At 40.6% G+C, this 20,803-nt stretch overlaps 1 protein-coding gene across 2 annotated transcripts; it reads right to left on the bottom strand.

Moving 5' to 3' along the window:
- Positions 1-586: 586 nt before the first annotated feature.
- Positions 587-19,514, bottom strand: MRI1 (methylthioribose-1-phosphate isomerase 1). 2 transcript variants are annotated; one of them, XM_067465956.1, is made up of 6 exons: positions 19,460-19,514; positions 7,010-7,251; positions 6,747-6,916; positions 5,258-5,434; positions 2,106-2,330; positions 587-1,600 (listed from the first exon to the last, which is right to left on the bottom strand). In XM_067465956.1, exons 1-6 carry the CDS (start codon positions 19,496-19,498, stop codon positions 1,467-1,469), a joined length of 987 nt encoding a protein of 328 aa, XP_067322057.1. In that variant the 5' UTR covers positions 19,499-19,514; the 3' UTR covers positions 587-1,466. The 2 variants fall into 2 exon arrangements, with proteins under 2 accessions (XP_067322057.1, XP_060623900.2); XM_060767917.2 differs by lacking the exon at positions 19,460-19,514 and adding an exon at positions 10,815-10,992.
- Between the last annotated feature and the right edge of the window lie 1,289 nt (positions 19,515-20,803).

Below are 20,803 nucleotides of genomic sequence, written 5' to 3'. Positions count from 1 at the left end.
CAGTAGCTCAGCAGTTTATCCCACTGCACTACCATATTACCTGAAGCTAAGCTAGGAGGTTCCCCATGTATTTTTCACTCATGCGATATGTGAACTACATTGCTTTAGTCAAACTACTGTCCCGTAACTCCACTGCATCTTCTGTAGAGGAGAAAATATGATGTATTACTGCATAAATTAAATTGGAATTCAGCGAAAAGATGTTTAGATATAAAAACAAAGCTGCAGCCACTGACATCACCAAGAGCTGAAGACCTCCTATAATGAGATTTGAAGACCGAGTTGTGGATAGGCACTTCACATTATCACATGATATAAACATATTTTTTTTGTTTTGGTTTTGTATAGTCTTCCCATCCTAATAATTATGCTCTGCTTGTGACTTTTCTGAGGATAGCTAGACGGCTACACCTGAACACACGGTACAATTTTATGTTGCTTCAAGTCTCATCCAGAAATCGCTATTTGATTTTTTACTCTTTCAAAACAGAAACAAGTGGTAGATCATATACATTTTCTCCACATCTACATCTTACTCAGGCTTTCCCCCCACCTATTTTTTTTTTAAAAAAACCAGACAAAAACAGTGTTTCTACATTTTATTTATGAAACATTTCATATCATGTTAAAAAAAATCTAGCTTACCATGATACCTTATGAGTAAAAATAAAAGTATTAAAAAGCCAGCATGGAAAGCAATAGCCACTGATACCGAATCGATACCAACAGGCAAGTTGAATTAATCTGCTTCTGAGTTAAGGAGGACCATATGATTCCCTTACAGTCTTCCCCAGCTGCCTTATGAATAAAACTGGTTCTACCTTGGGGATGCCAAGAATGTTATGTTCTGCCTTGAGGATTCGGCCTTGAGACTCAAAACATCTTCCTTTGATGTTCCTGGGGAAAACACAGCTCTTCAAAATTGCAAAAGCAAAGAATATAAAGACTCAAACAATCATCGTCTTTACATGTATTATTTATAGATTGCCTAAGGAACTAGACGTTATATAGTGATTATCATAAAAAAGACCAAAGGAAGAGAAAACTTTCTAGATGTTAGTTCTGTAGTACAAAACTTAAGGTTAATACATATGACGGGCAATCTATTTCTGCAACTGTATCTTGAAAGCTAAGCAGGGTCAATCCTAGATAGTACCTGGATGGAAAATCGCCAAAGAAAACCAGGTGCAGTAGGCTGCATTTCAGAAGAAGTAACTGGCAAACCCTCTCCTGAGTATTTTTGCCAATTGTTTTTTTTTAAATGAAATTCATGTAATCATCATGAATTCAAGGCAGTTTAAAGGCACAATGTGCATTTATTGCCCATATTCTTTATTTAGTAAGTTTTCATTAAATAACAGAATGGAAATAAAAAGCAGAGATCCAGGTCAGGAACATGATCCATCAATCTGCAGCCCAATTCACATTTTTGACCAAGAATCTGAGATCAACTCAGCAGAATATGTTCACACTTTGTTTGCTCTCTGTGTCAAGGCTGCTTGGAGTTCAGCAGGAGAAAAGACACCCAATTCAGTGACAATGCCACCTGTTATCAAGTCATGGGGTGTGACATCGAAAGCTGGGTTCCAAACACCAATGCCTGGAAAGAAAGAAAGAAGACTCTCCTGTACAACAATGTTATATATAAATACCATGCAAAATACACTTTGGTCACTTTCCCAAACCTGTACCCCCCAGTATATGATGAATTTCAGCTACAATTTCTATTCTGTCCAGCTAGAATGACTAGTGGCTCGTGGCTCAGATAGTTCAATTCCCTACTTCCATGCTCCTGAATGGGAGACAGGTAACTCTCAACGAAGATACATGATCAATCCAGGTAGACCATGTCTTCCAGTAGTTGAAGAACAAACAGGAATAAAGCATTCTGTGAGAAGTCTCCAATGGCTCATTCCATAGTGCTGGGTTGAGATGTAGCTAAATTTATAAAGTTAACTGTATTTAAACTTCACTTACAAAGCCTCATTGTAAATATTTGAAACATCTAGACAATGCAAACTGGTGTGTCCACCTGTTAATTACTAGATAGTAACAGAAACGAAAATGTAAGTTTGTTCACCCTCATCCACCCTATGCTTTGGTACCTGGTGCTGCAACCCGCACACCATTGATGTCCGTCAGCTCCTGGCTTGGTCGCTCCTCAATGACAATTTGACCACCATGTTCTAAGCTTAGGTCACATGAAGTGCTAGGTGCTGCCACATAGAAAGGGATCCCATGGTGCTTTGCAGCAATAGCTAGCTGGTAAGTACCCACTTTGTTGGCAGTGTCTCCATTGGCAACAACCCTGTCTGCTCCCACAATGACAGCTGGGTTTAAAAAAAAAAGGAAGAAAAAGGTTAAGGACAAAGCATGGCTTATTAGATGTTAAAAGAACTGAAAATACAGGCCGTGGCCCTTATCCTTTATCCCTTCTCTCCAAATATATTCCGTTACCAAGGCAACCAAAATGAAAATAGTAGACTCCTGACTATTTGTTTTCCCCCTTATCCTGCTTTGATTGTATGGAATATCAAGTAATATATATGTTTCTCTACTTGCCATCCACACTTTATCCTCAATTAGCTAGAACTTCTCCAATACTCTGTGCTCTCCACCAGCCACATAATTGCTATTTGGGGAGTGGGGGGCATCATAGCAAAACCATTATTCTTATGAGAAAAGGCAATGGTTGTTACAGAGGGCAGAAGAGAATGCCAGCCGACACAATGATAAAAAAAGGTCATAAGCAGGCATAAGGTGGACTTGCATATGCAACTAGCAAGATGTCACACAGGGAGCAGCATATAATTGAACCATTAGTGCCACACTTAATTGTAGAACTGGGTTTTCTTCACTTGGCCAGGCAACAATGTTCTGAGCTTTCCATTCAAGATTTCTGTGCTAAGCGAGAAGCATATGAGATTAGAAAAGTATTAGCCTTCAAGCAGATATGCTTCTTCATAGATTAAATGCCTAATTGCTGTTCTGGTGGATCTATGGCCAGAGACTCTGTGATTAATGTTATCACCAATGCCAAGAAACTTTCTGGGGATGATATACTGGTTGTATATCACTCCCTTTCCAAAACTACTGTTTTGTAGATGCCTCTAGTGTCAAGTCATTGACAGCTCAATTGACTGGCACTGATTATTTCCTGATGTGCTTTAGAGTTGAGAAGGAATTCCTGGAAACCTCCCTTTTTGAGGCACAAGAACGGGCAGCACAGCTGGAGGCTCGCAAGGAAATACTAGAAGGAGAGAATCGAGGCATTGACCTTTCCAGGAAGGCCCTCCAAGGTGCAGTATACACAACACCGGGTCTGATTGTGAACTTCAGTACACTTTTGTGCTTCAAAGGGCTGATGGTTCTCAAGAAAAGAATCCTCTATTAAAATTCCAAGCTAACAGGCTGGAATACCAAAAGTCAATTGAAAGTGCCAGATAGTATTTAGTTTTTAAAAAGAATTGTCCACTGTGATTTGATCATGCTAAGTCTAATAACCGTTGATTAATTGCATGCATTCAGCTGACCATATATCATGAAAATGCGCACGTGTGGAGGAGGGAGAATTTTTATCCTACATCTTGAAAATCAGCTAAAATCAGTTGGAAATGAAACTGGAAATAACTTTCATTTTTCATTCAAAAAATAGAGTTGGATGAGATTGGACTAAATGGCCCATGCGGTTTCTTCCAACTCTATGATTCTATGATTTCTAGATTGTTTGGCTGGGAGTTTTGTGATAACCTCCCTTTTAATAGCCATTCCATTGCTGGTGAAGAGATTCTGGTACATAGCCAAATGCATGCTTGTAATGTCTTCCACCAAAGCCTTACGGTCTCAGTAGATTATGTCACCAGTTTCTACTTTTCTTATGATCTCCTTTTCTCTGTGTTTTACTATACACACCGAAGAGATAGATTAGACTCTACCCAATGAGCTTTAAAGTCTAAGTGAACCTACAAGCATGAATCTCCTCAGTCCTAATCATTAGTAGGCTCTGTGAACAATCATTCTATTTCTCACTTCACATTTAAGAGGTGATGTGCTATATGAAAGTGATCCACCACTGTTTATGTAGAAACACTACCTCCTGCAAACACATCAGTGATATATATTCGTATACTGGCATACCCCAGTTAACAAAATGTCTGATAAAGTAGGTTCTTTCTACAAAGTTTTATTTTCACTTCATGCCCCCCCCCCCCCAATTTTCCTCTTGTCATCTGTTCAGCTGGGAAGTGTTTAGCAGCACTGGCAATGAGTGAATGGTGAAATGGCCTGCTGAAACAGATTTTCAGTATTAGGTTTCAACAGCATGCCTGCAGAAAAAAATAATGCGAGTCTGCCTAGCCAGGCCTACTGTATCTAGAATGGGTAAAATAAATAGCAGCTGCTTCTAGAATCCCTTAATGAGCATATATCGGCAGCAAATCGAAGAGGGGAAGACAGATAAGCTTGACACCCCCATCTCCCAGATGTTAAAGATACATAGACCTGTACGTTGGTCACACACATGGAAATCATAAGAAAAGTAGAGGCTTGTGAAAGAAAAAAAAATCATTGGATGCATTTCACATTAAAGTTTAAAGTCTATGGAAGTTTTAAAATGTGTCTGTTTCCTTGAGCTGGTTGTTTTATTTCATTTGTACATATGGCTAGGTTTAGATAAAATGTTAATGGGAGTTCTGTGTGACATGTTTGGTTCAATTCCATCGTTGGTGGAGTTCAGAATGCTCTTTGATTGTAGGTGAACTATAAATCCCAGTAACTACAACTCCCAAATGACAAAATCAATTTTTTGAGTGAAGGACACACATTGGGTTGTTAGGTATCTTGTGTCCAAATGTGGTGTCAATTTGTCCAGTGGTTTTTGAGTTCTGTTAATCTCACAAACGAACATTACATTTTTATTTATATATATTAATAAACATATTTAAAACCTACATTATAATTAGACATTTCATTACAGTATTCAATGTGGGCACTTGCAACATTCATACTTGGCTCAAGTAGAAAAGAGTTCTTTCTCCCACCCTGGACCTTTTTCAATGTTATTTCTGCCTCTGAAATCAAATGTTCCGTTAAAAAATGCCCAAAAACGCATCTACTTCATCAAAAGGAGTGTATCTGTACAAGGCTACTTGATAAACAAGTGAGAATACTAAATTGCTTGCACAAAAGAGACAGGTGTTAGATCAATATGGAAATGAGTGAGCGGTGAAGCAGAAGAAGTAACATGCAAGATATTCACCTGATATCTTCTTCTCTTTCATAGCCATAGATACCATGCTGTCAGCAATGAGTGTGGCAGGAATTTCTTCATACACAAGTTCATAAGCTGTCAAACGGGCTCCCTGATTGTATGGCCGTGTCTCTGTACAGTAGACATGTTGGAGACGACCCATGGCATGCAGAGAGCGAATCACACCTATAAAGCAACACTGTAAGTACTGGCAAAATATGGGATTGGGTTAAAGCAAGGAGGAGGGACCTCAACATATTAGGAAATACTTCATTTCTGAGACTGATTGAAGATAATTTCCAACAGGCCCCATCACATAATGTTTGTGCCATGCCATCCCATCAGTAATCAGTCAAAATCCATCTCCAAAATGTGGCAGAAATTGAGTATTTCTAGATGGTATTCTAATCATAATATTTGAAATACTACAGAGTTTTCCATCGCTTGTTTTTGTGTGTGATTGGGAAATCAGTATGTATCACGTCAACAACAATATGACTTGTCATTAGGTGGTGTAGTCTCATGACACCAAACTGTTCATGATGGAAACAGCTGCCATTTCTGTTTGGAACATCGAAGGAGAAAGATCTCCAGGATTAAGGAAATCTGGAATTGCCACTTTACCTCGTTATATATATATATTGTAATTTTTTAACCGGAATCTACACAATGTCTTTCTTTGTTGTATCGTCATTAAAGCAACATACTTTTACTTTAAACTATTACGTCTCCTCAGAAAGAGAAGTTGTGTTGTCCGAAGCTGTGTGGCTTCTGCATTGCCTAAACTTCAGGCATGTAAAACTGAAGTAGTAATGATAGCAGCTCCATCAGTAGATGCAGCAAAGGAGCCATATCTAATGAAACCTATACCTATAAAGTTTGAAAGAACTAAGAGGGAACAGGAAGAGAAAGTTTAGTAATACAATAACATTAGATTCCTCAGATCTCTGTATTTCGCACAAAAAGGTAGCTATCAGGCAAATGCATTTCCAAACAGACAGGGAGGAACCATCCTTCTGAAGTGTGATGGGACCAAGAGCAGCATTTTCTGAAGTTAAGAATAGTAGTATTTGGGTGAGATGGAGTCAGTATGTATCCCGTCTGCATTCAGTCAGAAAAAATTACAGGATGAATACTGATAGAAATGGATTTCCTAATATGATGAGGTCCTAGTCACCCTACGAAGTTGAGTTAATAACACTGTAGCACTCCAGATGTTGCTAACTGCAACTTTGTAACCAGACCCATTAACAAGGGAATATAACTGCTGCAGTCCAAAATCTGAAAGGCTACTTCTCATCTCTCAGAAATAATGGTTAACCCGTGTTTTCAAATCAGCTAGGACTTCTAGCTTTTCTTTCAATTAAAGACAAAAAAAAAAATAAGGGATGAGGGGAAAAATTCAATAGGGTGGAAAAGAGGGCAAAAAGTCAAGCTGAATTGGAATTATTTTGTCTGTGATGGTGATGCTTCCTGAATACACAAAGATGTCTCTTACCAAGTGCAGTTCCATAGCCAGCAGTTGCCAGTGAGCCTGTATTGCAGTGTGTAAGGACTATCACCTTGTCTTGTCCAACCCTCTGCAGGAGGTGGAATGCTCCATTGTCCCCAATGCTTTTGTTGTCTTTGAGGTCTTGATCCAACATGGCTTCTGCCCAGCAGATGACCCTATAATGAGAGGTGATACTGACCATCATGATCTTACCTATAAAGTTTGAAAGGACTGAGAGGGAACAAGAAGGGAAAGTTTGGGGTCCTCACTTTTCTCGCAAACTCTCAACAGTAGATCCTTCACGCTTGGCTTCCTGGCGGACAACGCGGCCCAGCTCCTGAGCAGCTTGGGCCATGTTGACAGCAGTTGGCCGGGCACTCACTAAATAGCTCAACGAATCTAACACAAATGTTTCCAGGTTGCCTACATTCTCTTCTTCAGTTGCTTTATTATGCAGTTCCACTGCCAAACTTAGGCAGCCTACGATGGCGATGGCCGGAGCACCCCGGACCTAAGAGAAAGGAAACTCTTTTAGGGATGTGAAGGATTCAATCTCTCTTCCCAACCCTCTTGCAAACATGATGCTTAACATACAGAGAAAACAAAATTTCCCAGAATACAGTCTGGGAAGTTATAAACAAGATAGATTCTGTAGGTTTGTTCTTAAGTTGCATTCTGAAGTGTAACTCCAGACAAAAATATATCTTCTTTAGCTCTGGATAGCATAAGGAAAGGTTAACACCCCTGAAGGGTTTGTTTTGCTGTCTGTGCCTCTGTTCAGAAGATTTCACCTCTCTTTCTGACCATGTGATAATTGGATTTTGAAAAATTTGGTTTGTGGTGGAAACAAGGATTGGTGCTAAAGTTTCAGTGGAGATGCCTTTTTCCCATAACTCTTTCAGGAGTGAATTTCCCTTCTGAGGTGTAGATTTCTCTCATTTCCTATTGTCACATCCCCGTTCTTAACTGTGTCATTTGTAAGTTGGATGTTTGTAACTCAGGGACTGCCTGTACTGTACTCCCATAGTCACCTACGGATGTGAGAACTGGACCTTAGGGAAGGCTGAGCAAACCTTTACAGCAGACCTAATACAAATACAGTTAAGTGATGAAGACACCTGGAACCAAGGGCTCTCTAAAGTAGCACTATCACAGTGGTTCTCAACCTGTGGGTCTCCAGCTGTTTTGACCTACAACTCCCAGAATTCCCAGCCAGTTAACTAGCTCTTAGGATTACTGGAAGTTGAAGACCAAAACATCTGTTTGCCCACAGGTTGAGAACCACTGCGAACGTAAGTGGAGATGCATGAGTTGATAACATTCAATGAACCGTTGGTTGGCAGTAGCCAAGGGACATAAATATGGTGCCAAACCCTAGCCTATTAGGAGGAATACCAGTTCCCCACATCTGAGAGCAAGTCAAGCACTACACACTGGCTACAATTGTTTCTTTCTTTCCTGGAACTAGCAGCAAATGGCTCATGAATTGACACTGGATCACCATTCGGAATAGCACCACTATAAACAACAGGTGAAACAGCCAGAGACACCAAGTCTGCTATGCCAAGATGGAATTCAGCATTATTTTTTTAAACAGGTGAGTGATGTAGATGGTAAAATAGGGGTTGGCGCAGTGATGCTGGGAGTTGTAGTTTTGGTTCCACTACTGCACAATCATTGGCTGCCTTCTCTCCTCTTTGGAAGAACTTTATAGGTCCTGCAGCCTTAAGAAAGCTCAGAGCCCTTCCCACACTGCCCTACATCCCAGAATATCGAGGCTGAAAACTCCACATTATCTGAGTATGGACTCAGGGCCCTTCCACACAGCCCTATATCCCAGAATATCAAGGCAGAAAATCCTACATTATCTGAGTGTGGCCTCAGATAACCCAGTTCAAAGCAGATATTGTGAGATTTTCTGCCTTGATATTCTGGAGTATAGGGCTGTGTGGAAAGGCCCTCAGAGCATTCTTGGGGATCCATCTCACTGAGTATATTCTTTTCTTGAATTATTGCCATTTGACAGACAGTATAGGGTGACAAGGACAAACAGATTAAGGCCGCCTCCTCCACACAGCTGCATAAAATTCCACATTATCTGCTTTGAACTGGAATATATGGCAGTGAGGACTCAGATAACCTATTTCAAAGCAGATATTGTGGGATTTTCTACCTTGATGGTCTTGGTTATATGGCTGTTTGAAAGGGCCGTGAGAGATAGCCTTTATCCTGGAGGTGTAGCTATGTTGAATTCCATAGTTTCGCATTGATGTAGCATTGGGGTTTGTGTGCTGTTGGCTGGGGAATGGAGGGATGGGTGTGTTGTTTTGTGATGTGTGCTGGAGAAGGCATTTAATTTTGTTGTGCAATAGAGCCATGACAATACAATTAGAGGGGCCATCCACACAGCCTTATATCCCAGAATATCAAGAGAGAAAATCCCACAATATCTGAGTATCACACCCAGATAATGTGGGACTTTCTGCCTTGATTTTATGTGATATAGATGATACCACTTTGATGGCCGAAAGCAAGGAGGAACTGAGGAGCCTTGTAATCAAGGTGAAAGAAGAAAGTGCAAAAGCTGGGTTGTAGTTTTAAAAAAAAAACAAGATTCTGGCAACCGGATTAATTGATAACTGGCAAATAGAGGGAGATAATGTGGAGGCAGTGACAAGACTTTATATTTCTAAGTGCAATATTACTGCAGACGCAGACTGCGGCCAGGAAATCAGAAGACGTTTACTTCTTGGGAGGAGAGCAATGACCAATCTAGATAAAATGGTGAGGAGTAGATACATCACACTGGCAACAAAGATCCACATAGTTAAAGCAATGGTATTCCCCGTAGTAACCCATGGAGGTGAGAGCTGGACCATAAGGAAGGCCGAGTGAAGGAAGATTGACACTTTTGAACTGTGGTGTGGAAGTTCTGAGAGTGCCTTGGACTGCAAGAAGATCCAACCAGTCCATACTTCAGGAAATAAAGCCTGACTGCTCATTGGAGGGAAGGATAGTAGAGGCCAAGATGAAATACTTTGGCCACATCATGAGAAGAAAGGAAAGCTTAGAGAAGACAATGATGCTGGGGAAAATGGAAGGAAAAAGGAAGAGGGGCTGACCAAGATGGATGGTATCCTTGAAGTGACTAGCTTGACTCTGAAGGAGCTGGGGATGGTGACTCCCGACAGGGAGTTCTGATGTGGTCCATGAGGTCACAAAGAGTTAGAAGTGACTGAACAAATAAACAACTAAAGGCCTTTGTGGAAGGGCCTTGAGTATACTTACAAGGTCATTCTATGGCAAATAGTACTGGTATCTTATCAAACTACAACTCCCAAAGTTCCACACTGCCCAGTCAGGGCAGTTAAAGTGTTTTTTTTGGGTTTTTTTGGTCGTGTCAGGAGCGACTTGAGAAACTGCAAGTCGCTTCTGGTGTGAGAGAATTGGCCGTCTGCAAGGACATTGCCCAGGGGACACCCGGATGAATTGGTGTTTTTATCATCCTTGTGGGAGGCTTCTCTCATGTCCCTGCACGAGGAGCTGGAGCTGACAGAGGGAGCTCATCCGCCTCTCCCCGGATTCGAACCTGTGACCTGTTGGTCTTCAGTCCTGCTGGCACAGGGGTTTAACCCACTGCACCACCGGGGGCTCCAGTTAAAGTGGTGTCAAGACCACATTCATTAGATGCACCCATAAATTACCATGGCTCAATGCTATGGAACCCTGGGAGTTGTAGCTTTGCAAGGGCACTAAATTAGTCCCCAGGATCCCATACTACTGAGCCATACCAGTTAAAGTGGCGTCAGCCTGAATGAAACGATGCACCTTAAATCAGGAGAGCAGAGATTTGAAGCACCTCGCCAAACTAAAAATCCCAGATCCCGCATGTTTCACAGCATGGCAGCTAAGGTGGCAACAAAAAGCTTTCCCTGCAGGGCGCAGAAATGCTCCTGGTTGAAAGAGGAAACTTTTTCCAAGGCTTGCCTTGCCCCAAACCCTTAACTGGAGGCTCCCTCGCTCAAGCCAAGCCCACAATGGTTCTCCAGGTGCCCTTTCTCCCCTTTGCAGCACCTTCATGCTCCGGATGGCCTCCCATCCCTGGCGGACGCTGCCCACCGCCTCGTAGAGGCTCTGCTGGGGCAGCAGGAGCTGGTTGAGGATCTGCAAGGACCCCCTGCGGTAGCGGATGGCTTCCAAGCTCATGGCTGCAGGAAGGAGGCGGGACCCAGAGAAGGAGGGGCCGAGGAGGAAGATCCACGTGGGGAGATCCACTGCTCTCCACGCCAACTCCGCCGGGTCCTAGTTGGAGCTGCTCGTGAAGTCATCGCAGGGAAGTCCACCCCATTGAGATCCCCCTGAACCTTGGGGTGTTATTTCATCATATTTCATGCAGTACATTCGAAAAACAGATGTAGAGTCTACATCTACAGCAGGCCTGGGCAAACTTGGGCCCTCCAGGTGTTTTGGACTTCAACTCCCACAATTCCTAACAGCCTACCGGCTGTTAGGAATTGTGGGAGTTGAAGTCCAAAACACCTGGAGGGCCCAAGTTTGCCCAGGCCTGCTGTAGATGTAGAATTGATTCAGTTTAATGCCATTTTAATTACTGTAGTTCAAGGCTATGGGGTCTTGGAAGATGTAGTTTTACAAGGCTTTCAGCCTTCTCTACCAGAGTCCTGGTTTCTCACTAAACTATAACTCCTAGGATTCCACAGTCTTGGGCCATGGCACAGTGCTAAACTGCATCCATTCTATAATTCTCTTTCCCCCCAGCAGGAAATGGCTCATGAACTGACACTGAGGCCACTTCCACACAGCTGTACAAAATCCACATTGAACTGGATTATATGGTAGTGTGGACTCAGGGCCCTTTCAGAAAGGCCCTGATCCCGGGTTTTCTATTTTAAACGGGCTTTAGCACAGCTGGTAAATTGCCAGCAGTGCTAAGATCTACCAACTGAAAACTTGAAGTTCCAGGTTGGCATGAGCTCCTGACTGTTAGCCCAGCTCACTGTTTACCTACGCAGTTGGAAAACAGATTAGAGCTGTAAGTAGAGTAATTAGGTACTGCTAAAAAAAAGTGGTGCGGTTGGTGGTGTTTTATGACACCATAAAAGATAAAAAAAAGATCAGAAAATGACCAGTGACCAAAAGGAAGGACGAAGTCCTGATGGCTTTTCGCCATAGAGGATGGAGCAACAGCACCCCGCTGTGCCTGGATTCGAGCACAACCCCCAAAGCGCCAAAAAGCTGGACCTGGACATAACATACCTCCTTTCTGTCTGTCTCTGTCTTGTCTGTCCAAACGGCATTAAATAATAAAATTAAGGAGTGAAATGTACCATGCTTCAGAACTAAATTAATAATGTCCCAAGTAGGAAAAGTGGGAAGGGGGGGATTTCTCTTGCTGGTGATTTGTGTTCAACCCCATGCAATGGAGAGGAAGAGAGTGCCTCAGAAAGTTAACATATTATGTCGCCATGTCCTATATCCCAGAATCTGACCCCAGATTGTTATCTTTGAATTGGATTATATGAGGTCTCTTCTACACTGCCATATAAAATCCAGATCACCTGCTTTGAACTGGTTCATATAGCAGTGTAGACTCATATAATCTAGTTCATAGTAGATAATGTGGATTATCTGGCTTGTTATTCTGGATTTTATGGCAGTGTAGAAGGGCCTTAAATCACATTGAACTGGATCATATTGGAGTGTAGACCGATAGTCCAGTTCAAAACAAATAATGTAGATTGTCTGCCTTGATATTCTGTATTTTATGACAGTGTAGGAGGTCTCGAGACCCCTTATACACTGCCATATAATCCATGTGATCAAAGCAGAAAATCCACATTGTCTGCTTTGAACTTCATTATATGAGTCTACACTCCAATATAATCCAGTTCAAAGCAGATAATCTGGATATTATATGGCAGTGTAGAAGGGGCCTCAGCCACTCCTTTGAGGTTTCTGTACGGCTTATCAATATGCATAGCAAAGATTATTTATCAAACTGCTACCCTCAGAATCTGCCAGTCTTGTTGGCTGGGAGTTTTTGAAAATTGTTTTAGTGTTTTAGATTTTTAAAATCCCTCACTTTCTCCAGCTCATCACTACAGCATGGGCCCCTTCCACACATCTGAAGAGCCCCCCCCCCCCCCATTTTCTGCTTTGAACTGGAATTTATGTCAGTGGGGACTCCGATAACCCAGTTCAAAGCAGATATATTGGGATTTTCTGCCTTGATATTCTGAGTTATATGGCTGTGTGGAAGGGCCGGTGGTTGCATGTGCCATGTAGCTTTTTAAAGGCTGTTTTTCCAAGCTGTTTTTAATTTGTTTGTTGCTCCACTGCCTCTAGTAAATCACACTAAGTTGGTTAATAATAGAATATGCAAAGTCTCTTTACATTACAGAGCACTTTTAAAGCATTTTTCATTTTTATACTTTCTAAAACTCAATTCAAGTGTCAAAATCTAATTACTGCAACTTGAAGCGTATACTGCTTGATTACAGATAAAATAAAGTGCTCTTTTATTTTTAATAACCAAATGTTCTATTGATGCAGCAGCTGAGTGGCTTTGGCAGTGATTTTGATGGAAACGTTAAGTTACAGCCCCCAAGCAACTCGTTGCAGTATTTCTAGTATGGCAACTCCTTGTTCGGAGGGATTTCATTGAGTCTATTAATTCTGTAATGCTAGACATCAGGTATGTCTGTCTTGGGAATGATTTTAGACTGAAGCCATAATGTCAAATGAGTCTAAAAAAACAAATTGTTTTCATAATAACCCTTTTAATGACCAAAGAGGGAATCCTAAATGGAGTATGTGTAGCTGCTGGAACAAAATGGTGAGATTCCTGGTCACACAGAGAGCAAATAAGGCCATGCAGTACATCCAATATTATTATGTAGTGGGTTGCTGTAAGTTTTTTTGGGCTGTATGGCCATGTTCCAGAAGCATTCTCTCCTGACATTTCGCCTGCATCTATGGCAGGCATCCTCAGGAGAGAATGCTTCTGGAACACAGTCATACAGCCCAAAAAACTTACAGCAACCCAGTGATTTGAGCCATGAAAGCCTTTGACAACACATTATTATGTAGGTTCTGTAGAAGAGACAAAGGCTGACTGAGAGTGCATCTACACTGTAGGATTAATACAGGTTTATACCAGTTTAACTCTCAAGGCTAAATGCTGTGTAATCTTGGGAGTTATAGTTTCACAAGGCCTTCAGCCTTCTCTGACAAAGGGTCACCAAACTACAGCTCCCAGGATTCCCTAGCTTTGAACAATCGCAGCTAAAGTGTCAAACTTCTTTAATTTTATAGTGTAGATTATCATTTTGCTTATGTTCTGTAATGAATTGGATCTCTTTTTTAGTAGATGAGTTTTTGAACATTGTTGGATTCCTGGGCAGGGTTACCATACATCACCCACTTTCCCAGACATATCCTCTTATTCAGAGCTAAAATTCCTGTCCAGAGGACTTTTTCAAATGCCCAGGTTTTCTTACAAGGTCTCCCACACATCCAAAACTCAGGAGTAAGGAGCCTTTGTAGATCTAATTTTGGCAAATCTTTGCAGGAAAAACAAACTACATGCAGATAATATCGTTTCCCATAGAATGGCTGAGATTATAGCTCACAAATGTAATATCTTCACTCCATTGATAAGATTCACGAAGAAGAGTGTGTGAACAAAAGCCCTTAATGCACACCAGTACTCTGTAGTTTGTGTAATCACCAAAAGCAGGCTCCAGGATTCCCTATGTAATCATCTGCACAGCAAAACCACTTATTTCAATACTGGTTTGAAACTGACTTAAGTGGTCAGTGTAGATGCACCTAGAGCAAACTGGCAGAAATAGAAAACAAAGTTTAAATTCTCACAGCCCTTCCACAGAGCTGAATAAAATCCCAAATTATCTGCTCTGAATTGGAATATATGGCACTGTGGACTCAGATAATCTATTGATATGGCTGTGTGGAAGGGCCCCAAGAGACAAGGACAGGGCAGTGACACCTGTAAACCCCCGAAATGTCATCTGACTTAGTTTTCATTCAGCCTTGCCATCATGAAGGACAGTGGCAATAGCCGTCCAGCACTACCTGGGGCATTATAGGCTCCCAAGCTCCACTGTCCTGGTGGCAAAAAAAAGTGTTTTATGTAAAATAAAAATGCCACTTCTTCAGCCTCTGTGGCAAGAAAATATTGAGGTCCCTTCCACACAGCCATATAACCCAGAATATCAAGGCAGATAATCCACAATATCTGCTTTGAACTGAACACTGCCATATAATCCAATTCAATGTGGATTTTCATACAGTTGTGTGGAAGGGGCCTGAGGATGAGAGCTGGAATATTTCTTTCTGCTTTGAACTGGAATATATGGCAGTGTGGATTCAGATAACCCAGTTCAAAGCAGATATTGTGGGATTTCTGGGTTATATGGCTGTGTGGAAGGGCCCTACATGTTTAAAAGTCTTTAGGAATTATGTTTGGGGGCAGTTGTGTTGGCCATGCAGCAAAATACAACATAATACAAAATCCATGCCACACTCGTTGCAAAGTCATTTGCTGTCACTTTAATTACAAGATATGTGGAAGTGGGAGATTTTATTTTAAAACAAAAGTTCATTGTGGAACAGTATCTGGGAGTCATTTACATTGCTCAGTACTAGCCTAAACCTATATTATAACTGCCATGGTTTAACCTTATTTATTCCTTAGATTTTCAGTTTAAGGAAAGGTATTAGGAATTATCCACCAGAGTGCTCTAGTGCCTCACCAAACTACAAACTCCATGATGTTGTCATGGCAGTTAAAGTAGAATATACACTTCGTGTATTATGAAAGGGGCCCAGGCCTCTGGGTACATTTACTGGAGTTTCTTAATAGAATCATGTTACTTGGAAGCACCCCAAGATGTGTGCTGAGCTAATGCACACTTCACTCAGCACATGAAACCTTTCTATGGGCAAAGAGTTTTCCAGGAGGAAAGCTTAATTTTAAAGCAGAGTCCAATCAAGGGATCAGAAACATTATTATTATTAGCTTTATTTATACCCCACCTTTCTCCTCATGGGGACTCAAAGTGGCTAACATCTATCCACACTAAACAGTTTAAAAAGAGCAATACAGAAGTTAAAAACAATTAAATAATAACAGTGTGGAAAAACAAAAATACAGCAAACACATTAAAATGGCCAACTCATATCCCCATGTTTATTTATACCATTTGCTTTCTTTAATTCTCCACTGTCCTGCTGCCTTTCATTATACCCTTTAGCACTTGAGAAAGTCAGTGTTAGTGCAACACAGTATACATGCTATAGGTGCCTCCCATGTATAAAGTCCAACTGTTAATTGTTAGACAAAATGAGGGCAAAGAGCAGAAACTAAGTTAGGCCCCTTCTACACAGCCGTATAAAGTCCACATTGAACTGGATTATATGGCAATGTGGACCCAGTTCAAAGCAGATATTGTGGATTATCTGCATTCATATTCTGAGTTGTATGGCTGTGTAGAAGGACCTTTAAACTATCAATGATTAATTATAACAGTGCAATCTTCTTCTTGTTTTTTATTCGTTCAGTCGCTTCCAACTCTTTGTGCTCTCATGGACCAACCCATGCCAGAGCTCCCTGTCGGCTGTCGCCAGCCCTAGCTTCTTCAAAGTCAAGCCAGTCACTTCAAGGATACCAGCCACCCATCTTGCCCTTGGTTGGCCCCTCTTCCTTTTTCCTTCCTTTTTCCCCAGCATCATTGTCTTTTCTAAGCTTTTCTGTCTTCTCATTATGTGGCACAATCCTCTTTATTCAGCAGTAAATTCCATTGAATTCAGTGGGTCTTACTCAAAGATAAATATGTACATGATTGCAGCCTGATTATTCTTTCATGTTGGACACAGAACACAATAAATCTAAGGAACTTCATAATTTTTAGATTTGATTATTTTCTTGTTGCTTGGCTCATAGGCTCAAGACTGTGAGCAGATGGGTAATGAGATACATAGGCTGTCACAACTAGACCGCTAACTTAAATTTAGCACAGATCTCTAAGATTCGAGAGCAATTCCCATCTGTTCAATATGGGTTAATAAAGTCCTTTCAGTCCTGGCTTCTTGAAGGACATATGCCACAAAACCCACCATTTCAATATAGCTGGTTAGTTGAAAATCATGACATGGAAACAAGTAACCACACAGCTCTTTCAAATGAGTGAAAGCATCTAGAGAATTCCGACTAGTAGAATCAATATATACAGACAGTATCTGAAGGTGATCTATTCCTGTGGCAGAAGAGACAATTAACAGGCAATTATTTATCTTGCATTCATCTGTGATAGTGTAAGACCTAGAATCTAGGGGATGGAATTTTTACAAGGCAGTTCCAAACTTTCAACATAGATAAGCTCAAAATCTATGAAATCTTTTGACTGGCCTGGCTGGGTATGATGAAAGTTCTTAGTACACTTTAGCAGCAATTAGGGAAGCCTCAGATATTTTACCCTAGGATACATCTACACTGTAGAATTAATGCAGTTTGACACCGCTTTAACTGCCATGACTCAATGCTTTGGAATCCAAGGAGTTGTAGTTTCACAAAGTCATCTGCCAAAAAGTGCTAATGCCTCAACCAACTACAAATACCAGGGTTCTATAGCATTGGGCCATGGCAGTTAAAGTGGGGTCAAACTGTTTTAATTCTACAGTATTGATACAGGCCTATAAGTGCAACCTCTGCAGCAACAATTAAGATTAAGTAGCTATAAAAACTGTATACACTGTAGCTGGTATTTGTTGTGATGGATTAATTTACTGAAGCTGTAATTCTGTATTTACATGCCTGAGAATTAGGTCCTACTGAAAATAAGAATTGTGATAAACGAATGCAATAGGACTAGAGGTGCATCAATATTGTAGAATTAATGCAATATGACATCACTTTAACTGCCATGGCTCAATACTGTAGAACTATGGAAGTCGTAGTTTTACAAGGTCTTTCATCTTCTCCGGCAAAGAATCTGGGGCCTCACCAAACTACAGATCCCAGATTTCCTACCATTGGGTAATATATTACATCTCGAAAGCTGCAGTTTGTTTGGGCACCAGCATTCTTTAGAAGGCTAAAGACCTTGTAAAACTACAACTCTCATTAATTGTTCAGTGTAGCTCAATGGTTTGGGCCGCCAGGTGTTTTGGTCTTCAACTCCCAGAAATCCCAGCCTGCTTACCAGTTGTTAGAAACTGTGGGAGCTGAAGTCAAAAACACCTGGAGGCTCAAAGGCTGGGAACCACTGGTGTAGATGCACCCTTGGAGTGAACTGTTAGATTAGTGGTACTAAGCTGTGGGTTCTACAGTGTTGAATTTTGGATCCTAGAATCCTTGACTGTCGGTTCTAATGATTGTGGAAGCCACTCTTAAGACTGATACAACTTCCATGTTATCTCTCTAAAAATCTTGTTACATTTTTATAAAAAGGATCAGATAACACTTTGAAACAAGTTCTGCTCCTGCTGAATTCAAAAAATGTCTTTACGAAATGACACTACTGCAATGACTCTACCTAATGAAGATTTTCAACTGTTAAATAAAAAAATAAGGAAAAAAAATAAAATCTTGTGCACAGCTACTCAGAAGAAAGTCTCACTGTTTTCAATAGATCATATTCAGGCTATATGTATGTAAAATAGTAGCTTTATTCCCAGTCCACTGGATTCAGAGGAATTTATTTAAACTACAAAGCATAATAGCTAAGATTAAGCCTTACAAGTATAGCCTAGGGCTCATCAAAGGCAAAGTTGAAATACATTATTTAACACAAACCGCAGGGTTTGTCCCAGTTGTGCAATGATATGACACCATTGTGATCATTCTACAATTCAAACATAAAATGCAGTATGTGCTGTAAGCATGAATTAGAAATTCGTTTGTGTGCCTGTGTGCAACAATCACACTGAAAGACAGAAGTTTAAAAATAAAAAGCAGATAACAAAAAACCCAGTAATAGGACAACACAGGTATACAAAAGTTTCTTGAAAAAGTAGTAGAACTGTTAAGATGATCTAGAGCAGGCATGGGCAAACTTTGGCCCTCCAGGTGTTTTGGACTTCAACTCCCACAATTCCTAACAGCCTACAAATTTAAAACAAAATGGATAAAAATTGATAAGAGATTTCCTAAACCCAGATGAGACAATTATGGACAATTGTTGTCATTGTAACTGGCTTCTTTGGAATGGACTGAAACAAAGGATCATGAATTGGAGGAAAAATGAAGGCCCAGAAACAGATTTTGATCTAATTTTAAAGTTAAAATTAGAAAAGGAGAAAGGCCTGATGGGTTTAATATACAAGAAATTTGTTGGAAATCGATATAAATTGAAACAAATATTGGTAGAGATATGGAAAGAGGACCTGAATAACAATGATTCAGACACTGAATACTGGATCAATCAATTCAATTAAACATATCAAGTACATAAGGATTAGAGAAACACAAAGGAAAATATTGACTAAATGGTACAGAACCCCAATTAAATTAGCACACATAACTAAATCAACCTCAAAATTGGGTTGGCACAGATGTGGAAAAAATGGCTCCTATACTGGTGGAAATGTGACAGAGTACAAAAATTTTATAATAAGGTACAGAAGGAAATGGAAGAATCAATAGGGCATAAAATGGTTTTGAATTTAAAAGAATTCTTCACCTTGAGCGGAACTTGCTTCCAGCTAAGTATGGATGTCATGAAGCTGTTAAATAGTTCCTTGGGGGAAAAGACAGCTCTTGATGAATACAGTAAAACAGTAAAATAATAATAATTATTATCTATATAAATAAAATGTAATGTTTGTTTGTGGGATTAACATAACTCAAAAACCACTGGATGAATTGACACCAAATTTGGCCACAAGACACCTAGTGACCCAAGGACCATCACTAAAAAAAAATTGAGTTTGTGATTTGGGAGTTGTAGTTGCTGGGATTTATAGTTCACCTACAATCAAAGAGAATTCTGAACTCCACTAACAATGGAATTGAACCAAACATGGCACACAGGACTCCCATGACCAACAGACAATACTGGAAGGATTTGCTGGGCATTGACATTGAGTTTGGGAGTTGTAGTACATCGACATCCAGAGAGCACTGTGGATTCAAACAATGATGGATCTGGACCAAACTTGGCACGGATATTCCATATGCCCAACTAGGAATTCCATATGCCCAACACAGATGGAGCTTGGGGGAAATAGACCTTGACATTTGGGAGTTGTAGTTACTGGGATTTATCGTACACCTGCAATCAAAGAGCATTCTGAATCCCACTAGCAATAGAATTGGGGCAAACTTCCCACACAGAACCCCCATGACCAACAGAAAATACTTAAGGCCATCCAGTCCAACTCCCTTCACCAGGGCAAGAAAACGTACTCAAAGCCCTCCTGACAAAGAGCCATCCAGCCATAGATATAGATATGATTCACACACACACAACTATAGATTTGAAAGGGACCCCTAAAAAAGGACAATTCTATGTTGTATGCTCTAGAGCAGGCAAACCAGACACTCTCCACATCAACACTGACAAAGAAACAGCAAGAAATACTGTTTACCCACAAGCATAAAGAAATTACATATATTAGAAACCAACACTTTCTCTTTACTTTATTTTCCAGATCACAAGACTGGGCCACAGCAACATGTGGCAGGGGGTGGCTAGTAATCTATATAAAATGTAACGTTCGTTTGTGGGATTAACATAACTCAAAAAACCACTGGATTAATTGCCACCAAATTTGGCCACAAGGCACCTACTAACCCAAGGAGTGACCATCACTCAAAAAAAAAATAATAGAGTTTGTCATTTGGGAGTTGTAGTTGCTGAGATTTATAGTTCACCTACAATCAAAGAACATTCTGAACTCCACCAATGATGGAATTGAACCAAACGTGGCACACAGGACTCCCATGACCAACAGAAAATACTGGAAGGGTTTGCTGGGCATTGGCGTTGAGTTTGGGAGTTGTAGTACATCAACATCCAGAGAGC

Source organism: Anolis sagrei, chromosome 3, assembly GCF_037176765.1.
Source record: "Anolis sagrei isolate rAnoSag1 chromosome 3, rAnoSag1.mat, whole genome shotgun sequence".
Classification (NCBI taxonomy): domain Eukaryota; kingdom Metazoa; phylum Chordata; class Lepidosauria; order Squamata; family Dactyloidae; genus Anolis; species Anolis sagrei.
Note: the sequence above shows the minus strand (reverse complement) of the source record. Positions and strands in the feature narration are given on the sequence as shown.